The 12807-nt window shown below is 43.2% G+C and overlaps 1 protein-coding gene across 1 annotated transcript; it reads right to left on the bottom strand.

Annotated features, from left to right (window-relative positions):
* Nucleotides 1-9362: 9362 nt before the first annotated feature.
* On the bottom strand, nucleotides 9363-12425 carry RPL6 (ribosomal protein L6). The gene is made up of 6 exons (XM_032199270.1): nucleotides 12186-12425; nucleotides 11981-12079; nucleotides 11349-11492; nucleotides 10628-10676; nucleotides 10116-10300; nucleotides 9363-9560 (listed from the first exon to the last, which is right to left on the bottom strand). The coding sequence occupies exons 1-6, from the start codon at nucleotides 12384-12386 to the stop codon at nucleotides 9408-9410; spliced, it is 831 nt and encodes a 276-aa protein (XP_032055161.1). The 5' UTR covers nucleotides 12387-12425; the 3' UTR covers nucleotides 9363-9407.
* Between the last annotated feature and the right edge of the window lie 382 nt (nucleotides 12426-12807).

The following is a 12807-nucleotide window of genomic DNA, read 5'->3' as shown; positions in this document are numbered from 1 at the left end:
TTACAAAACTCACATCCCTGGGAGAAAGAAATTCTCTTTCCCCTTCAGGATGCCCCCGCACAGGCACCTATTTTAGTTGAGTAAAAGCTGGACAGAGTTTTTACAGAATATTTAACAAAAAACGTTTTAATTTTGCAATTTTGGCATTTGCAATGTAACAATACAGGGATAAAGTACATTTTTCATTTCACGCTCCCCTGGGATGGTCTTCGCTGCTACAAAGTCCCAAGTACAGAGAGGATTGTGTCTGCTTGTGAAGGTACCTACCCTACCTGAATTTGCCTAATCCTGACAGACATTAGGCAGGTCTGTCAACTTTTTTTTTTTTTTCTTCTTTTAAACATTAACACTTGTACAGTTTGTCATGCCAACAGTGCTTCACTGAACTGAAATTAGCTGGTAATTTGGTAATTAGAATTAAAGTCTGGAGAAAGGATATGTGGCCCAACGTGCTCATGTTCTTTGTATTCTGTAACAAAAATACATTTCCCTTGAACTGTAGAGGTCAGGTCAAGAAACATCTAAATTAACTACCATCCCATCAATATTCTGTTTGTCTAATGTCGTCATCAGGCTTTGGCATTTTTCTACTACCCTAATGATCTGCCTATCCTAGCCAAAAATGCTAACTATTCCAATTCAGAAGCTACTCCTTACTAATAAGGTTGCTTAGTTTTTGCTTGTGACAAAGCAGAACTAATAAAAAAAAATGAAACAAATGCATGTTGGGTGTATCATTTCTTGTTGATAAATGTCTCGCTATCTTACAGGAAACACTTTGGGAGTAAAATAAACTAAGTTTTCATGGCTTTTTGGACTGCCAGAAAGTCAAATTATCTAGGAAAGCTTGTAAATATCAGGCTGGTTTAATTTCATTCATATATCTCAGTCTAAATCCATCATATGGTAAGGTTAGGAATATTTTGACACTGAGAATTTAACGTACATATAATAAATAGAGCAAAATGAAATGTATGAATGGGTAAGTGGGTGGAAAGCTGGGACTACTATTACTGGCAAGAATTTGTCTATACCGCTTATTTTTTATTATTATCTGTCCTTCTGTAGCAGCTGTAAAATTCATTCAAAACCAAAATCTTACTGTAATGTTTTACAGACACAGAACAGAACTGCTTAAAAGTAAAACATGAAGCGTGCCCTGGAGAGCTGAATTTGGAACTGGCCACTGCTTTTCAAGAAGTCCACTGATGGGCTGGAGAACGTCTTAGTGAGAGCAGTCAGGCAACTTGAAAGTACAGCCTATGGGGAAATTTTGAAAGGGTTTGGTATGTTTAGTCTGGATAAGAGAAGACAGAGAGGAGACATGGTAATATGTGAAAGAGTGAAGCAGAGAGAGAAGAAATAAGCTGCTATTGACAGGACAAGACGTTAGGGGCTTAAAATGCAGCTGAGGAGATACAGAGCAGACATTGGGAAGCTGTTCCCATTCCTATGGTGAGGTAATGGACTGGATTGCCTTCGGAGGATTGCTTTCTGGGCCCGATGGGGGCATGATCTCATGGAACAGGACAAGATGGTTTCTTAAAGTCCATTTGCTGTTTTCTCTAGTCAAAGTAATTTCCATACCCATGGCAGGGAGAAAGCAGAAGGATCTGTAGGAAGGAGAAAGAAAAAAAAAAAAAAGAAAGGCAGCTTTGGGAACGTCATGTAGTAGCTTGTATGCAGGGAGAAACAGTAAAGGAGGGAATGATGGAGGAATTACTCAACGATGGCAAGAAGAAGCATTTTGCCAGCTTGTTTCCATCAAAGAAGCCTTGCTTTGTAGGTGTCATCCAGAGAGAAAAGCCTGAGGCAGGCATTTACTGCAAAAGGCAAGAGCTGGGTCTTTGTAAGTTATGGATGAATGTATGCTGACCCTGTTGCAAAATCTATTCAGTCACCTGTGCCAGGACAGCAATATTGGGAATAAACTCCCAAAGTCATTACATTTTATTCATCTAAAAATGATTTGCCTTCCATGAGCACACCTCTAAGGAGGTATAACAGGTATAACTTGCAAGGGTGTTAGAAAACAGTGACCAGAAAGTCTGAAACAACAGGACACAAAAGAAAAAGCCAAAACTCGATTTTAAGTGAGGAGTTTTAACGAGGTGGCTTTTGAGCATCTATTATTATTGTCTTCTACTTGAAATTCACTAATCAGTTCCAAGATCCTGTGAAGACTTAATTAGCAGGTTCTTACAGGCACTGCAGCGCTAACTACCCTTTTCCTAAGAAAAGGAAGCCAGGTCAGTGAATCCCTGGTCTGAGCAAATGCTATACACTGCACTGATTTTCTCTTCAGTGCTGACAGGCATTCAAAACAAACTCAAATTGAAAGCCACTAATTGAGAACTGAAGCCATGCAGTGCAAATTGGAATGCCTTCTCCTCTGGGGAGAACAATTTTGCTCTCTGTGTGGTGTTGTTTTGCAGCTGTAAGTGCCCACAATTCCAAAGGTGCTCTTCCCTTAGTGCCGGCCTCCCCTTCCTTTCTTTCTTGAAGGACTTTGTTCTTTTCCTGTATTTTCCAGCCAATAATCTACTTTTAAAGGAAGAGTAAGAACTGTTATGCAATAAAGCCACAGCAGGTGAGCAACTTACATTGAGTATAAATATGAGAGAGACAAACAAAGAAGGGTATAGGTGTCTACGGTGGTTTTGTTAGCGAAGGGATGTTGCTGATTTCTGTGAGAGGTGCAGTCTTGCTCTGCTCACTATGACTCACCTGTTTTTCCTTCTGTTCCTTACAGACAGATGGCAGAAGCCAGTAAAGGCCAAATAAATCATCATTTCACAGACTTGTGATGGACTGGCCCCCAGATGAGGCCGGCATGGTTGGAAATATTTTCATGCTGCTAGAGGTAGGACAGTTTCTTTGTAATGTTGTAGAGCTGAGTTTATTAATGCTGCGTTTGAATGTCAAGTGTTAATAAAATCCCAGTGTTGACAGGTAAAATCACTCTTCTGAAATTGTTTTATAAACCCTTGGCTTTATGCTTAACAACATAGCAGCATTTGTTTAAAAAGAGCATCACAAGTAGCCTGCAGATAAACCATGAAGAACAGTTAATTACCCTTCAGGTAAAATAACTTCACGAGCAATCAGGCAATGGAAGAACTGAGAGCAGCACTATCTGTCAGTCTTCAAGGCCAACCAACTCTTTGGAGGACTATTCCAGCATCACTGCCTTCATTAGATTATCGGTTCACAAACAGACTCAAATAGTTCACAAATAGCTCAGCCTTTTGCACCCAATGCGGTGGCCATATTACGTGCGTTGTGCTCATCACCCCCTTCTTCCTCTGCTGTCACAGGGCTATGGATTGTGCATGACAGATTCGAACGATTATTCTGAAAACCCCCCAGGAGACAGCTGCACTGACAGGCTCACGCTGGGACACTCTTCTCAGGTATTTGTGAAATCAGCTGTTATTTCAAGTAAGCCCAAGCCACATAATTTTTTACGGTGTTCGTATTATTTTCATTTTTTGATTCAAGCTGTTAGCCAGTTTGGAGATTCATGGGTTGCCTGTGTTAGCAGATGATTACATGATGATGCTAGGCATCGACTTGATGAAGTCCTATTTATTTACAAAGCATTTACAAAGCGTACTTTCCCAGAGTATTGGATTAGATAAACCACAGATTTTTGTGTACAATACTTTGACCAAAGCCAGTATTTTCATCCTGTGTGCTGCTAGCATAGGCACGTGTTTGCTTCTTTTCTCTCACACAAATTTAAAGCTCCAGATTTCCAATGCCCTTTCTGCACTTTCTGTGCTAGTTCAGAGGGAAACCATGTGGATAATGTGCAATGTACAGAAGTTTTGCCATGTGTTGGAGCAATAGTTGCTGTTTTGGTTCTCTGATTCTAGAGAGGTGTTTGTTTATTTTTTGTGCTTATTTTAAGTTTATTTTTTGTGCTTATTTTAAGGAACAGCCACGGTTGCCCACTAACTTCAACAAAATTCCATGAAGCAGATTTTCACTTCAGCTTAGCAGGACATTTACATCAGGAATCTGAATGGTGATTTTACCCAAACGTCTCCCAAGAAACATTTTAAGCGTGCATTATTCTTTTTAGGGCCTTCATACTACCTTGTTCTGAAACATAACCACCCTTCCTTGTACATAAAGGACATAAAATTTCTGCCTAGGACTATTTTTGCACATTTAGTCTTTGTATTTCTTTTCCTTGTGTGAAAATGAGCCTTTTGAACAATAGGATGCCATGTGTTATACCTGAAGACCTTAATTTTAAAAACAATTACATTCTAAGTGCATCTGTCAAGCAAGTGAAAAACCTCTAGATCCCATAGGACTGACAGAATAGATGAAATGTAATTGCTTCTAGTTTAGTCTTCTATTTTCTTCGTGAGGCTTTAAAGCCTTCTCTAGTGCTGCTTGGTGAGGTTCTCAGCATCCCCCTGGCGTGCTCCAATGGACTGGATAAATCTTTTTACCTTTGTGTACAGTTTCTTGGTGTTATAATGGCAGTTTTTACCTCTGCTGGGTGTCACAAAGCCAATGTGCTCAGTGTGTGTAAAGTATGAGAAGCTGTTTATTGCAACTGTTAGAAAAATTCTGCAGGCAGTGCTAGGAACTGCTAATTGGTGAGAGTGCAGAAACACAACGTCACCAGAGATTCTAAGTCTTTTAGCTGACTGTCTTGTACAAACATAATAGACTAAACTATACAGTAATGAATCTGCAAAACAAGGAAAAAAAAAAACCAAACAACTAAACAAGAAATGTCATGGTCGCTTAATGGTAAGCATGTTAAATTCCGCATGTAATCCTCACAGACCAGCCCTCTTGCATGACAAATGCTGACTACAGCCCGTAGAACTGGCTCACTTTGTTCAATTAGTGGCTTCCTGAACAATATGAAACAATATATTGAGAACTACTATGCATAAGATCCTTATACAAATATGGATTTAATTGCTGTAATTGCTCAAACAATGTGAGTTGCAAGTGCTTAAGCGCAGACTGTAATGTAGGAGAACTAAAGGAATCAAATTAGCAGGTAAGGAGTTCCCATTTTACTGCATCCTCACAGAAGTTACTGGGAACTCTGCATGCATTAGGAGCTACTAATATTTGTAGGTTTAATGCCCTAAACCGCACAGGAAAATTGTGTCATCTCTTATCCTTACAGAGCTTTAAGAGACATCAGTAACACAATCTTCATAGCCGGGCTGCTCTGCTGTCCAGTTTCAAACTGAGCAGGAGAATTGTTTGCCTAGTTTTAAGCATTGGTTAGAAAAACACTTTTTGTTGTTCTTAATAAGGAGAAATCAAGAAGCCCTCTTCACTTTAAGAAACAAAATGCACTGAAAGAATATACAGAGAATCTAGAACAAATTGTGTTAGTAAAAAATCTATTGGATGGGGTTTCCAGTGCTTGAATTATTTAAAATGAGATAAGACTCAGCAATAGAAGAGGGGAAGGAGTTATCTTGCACTTGCTAGAGGAAAGACGCCTAAGCCAGCTCTCCTTGTCTGTGAATGGTTTCTCAGCTGATCTTGCCTACAGTGTGAGGTTAAAGCAGAGCTTTCTCCAGGTGGTGAAGACAAATAAACCATTCCCAAGTTCTCTTTATTGAGCTTGTGAGAAGATCCCAAACAGCTTTTTCCAGAAGTGGAGCTGGGTATACATAGAGCAATGGTTCTGTGAGATATGATGAGAGGAAAGACAAGGATCAGGTAGAAATACGCTGAGAAAAAAAAAGGTTCAGCTGCCCCTGGGAGACGAGGCACATTCTGCAGGTATGCTATTGCAGAGGTGAACTCAATAACTGACTGCTGGATATCTGGGCGTATTTCAGCAAAGAAAGGGATTCAACACCTGGCTAAAACAGTACAGACAAAAAAAAAAAAAAGCACATCTAACCTGAAATGCCAAAAGGTAACATTCTTCATGAATCTGGCACTGGAGAGTACCTTGTCTTGCAACTGAGCTTCAGCTTCCCCTAAGGCTCCTGGTCCCAGCAGCTGAGCTAATGCCTGCCTCCCAAGACTGCCAGCCAACACAGCAGCTGGGACAGGGCCTCTCTGGCCTGGACTCAATCCACCAGGTCATTTCACAAAAGCAGCTAATAGGTAAAAATAGGTGCTCACAGCTAATAAGGCATTGCATCTTATTACCAATTCCCCAAGAAAGCCGATATCCCTCCGTCTTTCCTCTCACAAGGATGCTTTATTATAATTACATATCACTTTATTAGGCAGCTGAAGCAAAGAGCACATTTGATGCTAATGAAGTGCTGCTGTGGTTGAGTCTGTCACTATTTTTGGACCTGCACATCTCCAGCACTTTTCATTGGGTGACTGAGGCTTTGGATGTCTCTAGCTTCTTCTGTGGGGGATGCTCAGTGAAAAGCAATGACTCAGCTAGCCAGGACTGCAGATCTGTTTACATGCTCAGAATGAGAAAAGCTGTGGGACAGCAAGAACGCACACAAAAGCTTTTATTTGATGGGAGTCTTTTTCAGGTGGCGGACAGTATTATCTAGATTGAAAAATCCTTCGGAACATTCACATTGTTTCTCAGTTGGCCATCTGTACAGACCTCGTTTTTCCTCTTTTCCATCCCCCAGTCCAAAGCATTTCAGAGAAATGCTGGATTTCACAGAACTCAAGGGACATATTTTAGAGGTTAAGAGTGAGACAAATCACAGCTGTCCACAGGCTACTTTTCCTCATGAAAGATGAGGGTTTTACCGTCCCCAATTTTCTGCCGTGAAGCCTGAGGAGATGCCTGGCACTGCAAAGGCTTGATTTGATGTTAAAATTTGACTTAACCACCAGCATCCCCAGAAACTGGCCTGCTCCCACGTCCTTTGTACTGACACCAACATTCATCTGGGCCAACAGTGACTCAGTGCTGCTTTAGATCCCTGAAGGAAACATTCATCCCTCCCCCCCCTCACAGGGCTGTGTTTCGGGCTGCTTTAGCTCCTGGCTCACCACCTAGTCAGACAAGTGACAGTAGCGGGGCAGAGGAGGCAGCAGCACATGAGACCATTCCTCTGCACCAAGACCTAGGAAGAGAACTGAATTACATTACCAAATCACATCCTGACAGCACACCGGGAGTCACAGCCTCCCCGTGCAGTAAACAAGGCTAATGGGTCTCAGTGTTATTTCACATCGTCTGATACACAAACGGGGAATGTGTCGAAGTAATTGATAATTACAGAAAACACCATTACATCTGAATGCCTGGCTATTCTTAGACAAACCAGCAGAACTATTTTATTACAACTTCCCTATTCCCAGAGAGGGGCAGGATGGAAGCCTTAGCACCTCTTAAGTGTTCTTAGACCACAACTGCGCAACTGAATCTTGGTTTGCAGGCTTTGCAATACTGCATGGAGCTACAAATTATATAGATAAGGAGGTCTACTTTCTTGTTTTACCCTTTACCTATTTAAGTATTCCTACATAGACTTTTTTCTTTAAGTCAGATTTCCGAACATCAAACAATTTTCCTTTGGTAGTACCGGTAAATTTATTTTAGTGCTAGCAGTGAGATGCGTGCAACGCTTTTTAGGCTTTTTAGAGCTGATTTATGTAAACAGGCCAGTCCCCTCACTGCAGCAAAATCTCACGCCAATTTAAGAAGCCTCTGACTATACCCCTCACCCACCACACCACGTACAACGAAAAGATGCAACTCATCACAAATGTAGTTCTGACGACAGCGAAAAATAAACAGATTCCTGGAGCAGCACAGGGCAGAACCTCGCCGAGCGTCATGAGACGCACACCCAGGCAGCAGCCAGGAGTGCTGCATTCAGACAAAGCTTGCTCACTGGCTCCCTCTGCTGAACCAGGCTAACATCAAGTTTTACATTATCAAGAGGATGGTAATTAATTAGTGTTCTAACACCTCCATACTCTGCAAGACCAGCCAGCATTAGCTATAAAACGAGCACAGTCCCTCATGTGCAAGAACCCAGAGCCAGGTATTCTCCAGTGTTTTGACTTTTTTTCCCCTCCCACTGCTTCTGGAGCACATAAAGCCTGACTCCTCCTTCCTCATCAATGCTCTCGTGACTAATATGAGACAAGATGTGAGCTTCCACCTCAGCGAGGGCTCTTATTACTCCCTTTTCTAGCCTTTACACGAAGCTCAGATGAATTAGATGAAATCTCAACTCCCTGTCAAGTTTGACCCCATTGGCTACTTTCAGCTACGAATTAATGGGAAGACAGATGGTGCAGTTATATAAGCCTGGTTTCCTGCCTAAGTCTGGCTAAGAAAGAGCTCAGGCATGCCAGATTTGTTAATAATGTACATCCTCAGCTTCTGTAAGAGCAGAGCTATTACTGCCCAAACATCCTCTTCCAGAGATCTGATAACTGACCTCAACAGAGAAAGCAAGCAGACAGGATGATCGTTCTCTACTCTTTCTGCTGCTGATTTCTAAGGTAAGAAAATCTGCTGACTCCCCAAGTCTCCTAGGACAGCGATATACTGGCCTTTCACAGAAACTGTTACAGCTTTTTAACTACTTTCTCAGACTACAGAATTAGAAGTCACGGTTTTGTTTTGATCTCCACAGGTACTGCAATGGCGAGGATTTTTGCTTCCCAACTAAAGATGTCAAAGCCCACAGATAAACAGGAAACAAACATGGGATTTGGGAAGGAACATACATTCCAAATTTTGTTGATTCCAAAGTTAAGCTACCCTGCAAAACTCACGAGACTATCCCCAGTGTTTCCACTTCAAAATGCAAGGCACAGCTCCTGAAATGCCTCTGAGAAGTTGCTATATTTGCCAGGGTTTATGTAGTGATTGATGGATCAAAGCAGTTCATCAGAAATATCATTTCAACAAAGCTCTGTACAAACTGTAAAATGCTAATGAGTCACCCGGCAGTGGGTTGTTGCTACGACCTTGCTCTTCACAGAAGATACCTGAAGCACTGGTTTCAGCAGTAGGGATGCAGAGAACTCCACCGGCACTGACACCGAGCTGGATGTTTATTCTGGAGCGTATCCTGAAGGGTATTCAGCCAGCATTTACATCCCCTATTCCCAGAAGGTAACTCGTTTATTTTTTCTGCAACTCATTTTCAGTGAAGCAATTTGAAATGCAACTGCTTATCCTCTTCTGTTTGTACAAGATTGTGTAAGAAGAAAGCAAAACCAATCAAAAAGCCCCAAATCTCACAAAAACAAAGCACCACCACTCCCCAAACCATACGCACTCACTCGAAATTCTAGTCATCTGCATATAGTCCCTCAGAGCTTTATACCACAAATAGTTTTACTGTCCTTTACGCAACTATTTGTAAGATTTACGTAACGCATGCAATTATGGAATGCAATGAAGACACCAGAAATCCTTGTGTTTTCCCCTCAAATTTAATGCGGTGCTTTCAGAACAGTTAGAACACCAATTTGTGAGGATAGACTCCGTTTGAGAGAGAGAATGTAGAACGCAGGTACCCACGGAGCTGAGGCACCTTCCTGATTTGTGCAAGGATCTGGGAATCCACCGCCTTCTGGTCTTTCTTGCGTTGCTCCGTTACCTCGTATTTCTAGGAAGAGCAGGAAGAATAATGTTACAATCCTACAGAATGACTTCAGACTCTTCTAGAGAGATGAGAAAATCCAGGGCAAACCCTGAGTTTTAGCATTTTCAGGAAATGTTTTATCCGTTTGTTCTAAATATGGGAAAGGTGGTAGGAGACCGGAGGTGGTGGAGAGAACTGAAGCCACTGTTTGGCTTGTGCTGCAGGTGATCAGAGCCAGCAGCAGGCTGTTGGCAGTATCATGGCAGTAAAGGTGTTTCTCGGTCAAAAACAAACCAAAAAACACACAAAAACAAAACAAGCAAAAAAAAAACAAACCATAAGCCTACATTCAACTAGAATAATCATTGCTGCTGTTCTGCTAGGGTAGAAGCAGAAAACAACCCCCAGATTTAGAAGGGTTCATCTCAGTGCTGCTGTAATTAATTTTAACAGCATCACCTTGCTTTATAGGGGACCACTTAAAATCGAGTTGTCCGTTGTGTCACAGAATTTCTCCCTTTCCAGCCTGGCCTTAAGTAACAAGGACATTCACAAAGAACAAGCAATGGTCTTCCTTACTTCTTTTTCAGTGTCAAAGATCTCTCCTTCCTGGTGCTTGGGCTTCCGCAGCCTCTTCTTCTTGAAGTACGCATCAGTGAGATGCTTGGGAATTTTCACTCCCGAAATATCCACCTTGGTAGAAGTAGCAATAACAAACTTCTGGTGGGCTCTGCGCAGAGGGACGCGATTGATGACCAGGGGTCCTAAAGGCACAAGACAGACAGGACAGAAGGTTAGCTTTTCTGGCACCAGCCACCACTTCTAAGTTTTTGTGGTGTGTGAGATGCTTACAGCTAAAAAAGAAGTCAACAAGACCCTTCTCTGCAGCCTCTAGAGAAGTTGAGGCCACTTCCCAATCTCTTCTAGACATTACAGCTTTATTATCTCCCGCTCACCTCCCAGCAAAGTCACAAAACGTGACTCCTCATAGTTACACGAGCAGGTAACACACCAAGCCATCTGCGTGCAGCTCACAAACACTACTAACCCCAGACACACCTGGACCAAACCCCTCAACTTTTTATTTTTACCTGTAACAAGCAACAGGCCAGTAGAAAGCTGCTTCAGGAAGACAACACGCTGAAAAGAGATGAGATGACATTAGTCCTCTGGTCCCAGCGTTACTTCTTTGACATCTGGAAAATACTGCAGCCAAACTGGGATCCTGTCCACACTCAGCCCATGCTGCTGCTACACGTGTTGATGAAGTAGCCACGGATGCAACTGTGCTACATGAGAAGTAGCCACCACACGACCTGAGCTACCAATGTTTGTCAGAGTACAGCTTTGCTGGTATCACTGCATAATAATGGAAGGAATTAAAAAAAACTGTAATTCCTCCTAACAGCTAGCCAAAGTTTTGGTCTCACTGCAACAGGAACATGAACAGGCATCAGCCCTGCTATTCCACAGCACCAAATGAGCATGACACGGATCTACACCTTTTAAAATTGCAGCAGGACTCCCTTCATCTTGTATAAACAACTGGATTGGCCTGTTTTACTTCTAGCTCTGTGTAGAAGGTGATTAGTTTAAAGACTATTTCTCTTAAAGGCAGGAGAGGAGAAAGCCATCTACACAGAACACACAGAACACAATCGGGTTTGCAGATTCACACTTGGTGGCTGAGCAGTGCCCCATGACACCAGCTGGTCATTCGGGGTGACCCGGTCAAAATGTTTTCAGCACAGAAGTGCCACAAAGCTGCTGCGTGAGCCAACGTGGACTGAATACAAGAATGGTCCCCTTTACCTTGCCCCTGTGACGACCAGTCAGAAGGATAAGAACAGTTCCTGGAGTAATCGAGGCCCGCAGCTTCCTCTTGTGTTGGCAAAAGGGTTTTTTGCCATGACTCAAAAGTTTGCGAGGGACATCTTCAGTTGGGTAGTATCTGGGCTAGAAGAAAAGGAACAAAAACGTTCTACCAACCAGTATTCCATGAGATAGACTCTAAAACATAATGAAAGCTTTCTTTCTTCTCGAAGACATACAGTTCTCTCTATAGAGATGATCTCTCTAAAAGGTTTTACTGCAACCAGCTCTTCAGGAACAGTCCATAACAGTGTTTGCGACACAATGATGCACCTATAGAAGCTGAGACCAGATCTGTGTTTCTGAGCATACCTCCAGTTCAGCACAGCAATTCACCTGGCAGAGAATATCCCACTTCTGCCTGCTAAATCACAGGCATCTCCCCAGAGAACCCCCCAGAGAAGTCAATGGACTTGTATCAAGCAGATAACTGCACACAGCTCAGCGATACACGGCGTGGGTTGGGAGTACTGCTGGCTGCAGTCAGGCTGCTGCACGACCCTGATCAGGAGGCACAGCCTCTAGCCAAAAGTTCGGTGCTGCAGCCCTACACCACCTCGGCTTTTTCTTACCATTTTGCGGACTTTAACCACACGGCTGCCCCCATTCTTGTCTCCGCCAACTGGCTTGCTGAGAGTTGCTCGAGGCTTTTCTTTCTTTTTCTTTTCTATCTGTAAGCAAGTAAAACGGAAAATAAATGAGATTTCAAATGGAAGTCACCACAAAAAGTTGTCAGACAGCACAACTACTTAAACACAGCATTTACCATCACTGTACCTTTGTTTCTGGAGCAGTGTACTTGCGCTTGTACAGTGCTTTCCTGGCATACATGGCTGACCGGGAGTATTTCCCAATACCCCGAGCCAAGACAGGGTTGCGGCTGGAATGCTTCTTACGCTTCTTCATCTTGTTGCCCGCTTTCTCCTGGCCTGGCTTCTTCTCTCCTGCCTTCTGGGCCGGCTTCTTCTCACCCGCCATCTGTGGATGCGAACAGAACAACAAACACGCATCACTAGATGCACAGAGCAACATTTGAGATGCCAAAACCGATAGAAAGAATCACAAATCAACCCTCTGCACCACCCTAATGGTTCTTAGACACTTCCTAAAGACAATGCAAATAGGAACACTGCAGAGCTGAAACCCACCTCGGGCACTGCTCACCCGCAGAGAACGCTGCTTGGGACTGCTGTGAGATGCCTCAACACCTCACCACGGGGCACCCAGGAGGCTGCAGACGCACAGCACCCGATATTTCAGGACCCTACACCCCTGCTGGGCTTCCTGAGCCCCGCCACGCCTCAGAGCTCCGCTGCCGCTCCCCAGCCGCCAGCCCGGCGCTGCTCAGCGCCCCCAGCCCGGAGCCGAGCCAGGCCCCGACCCCCTGCTAGGCCCCGGT

This window comes from Aythya fuligula, chromosome 17 (genome assembly GCF_009819795.1).
Source record: "Aythya fuligula isolate bAytFul2 chromosome 17, bAytFul2.pri, whole genome shotgun sequence".
Lineage (NCBI taxonomy): Eukaryota > Metazoa > Chordata > Aves > Anseriformes > Anatidae > Aythya > Aythya fuligula.
The sequence above is the reverse complement of the archived record's forward strand: the minus strand, read 5'-3'. Positions and strand labels throughout refer to the sequence as shown.

Excerpts from the sequence above, each read along its gene's own strand:
- RPL6 (XM_032199270.1), bottom strand. The coding sequence starts at position 12,386 with ATGGCGGGTGAGAAGAAGCCGGCCCAGAAGGCAGGAGAGAAGAAGCCA. Across the intron at positions 11,493-11,980 it reads TGGTTAAAGTCCGCAAAATG|CCCAGATACTACCCAACTGA; the intron begins GTAAGAAAAAGC and ends CTTTTCTTCTAG. Across the intron at positions 9,561-10,115 it reads TCTTTGACACTGAAAAAGAA|AAATACGAGGTAACGGAGCA; the intron begins GTAAGGAAGACC and ends TGCTCTTCCTAG.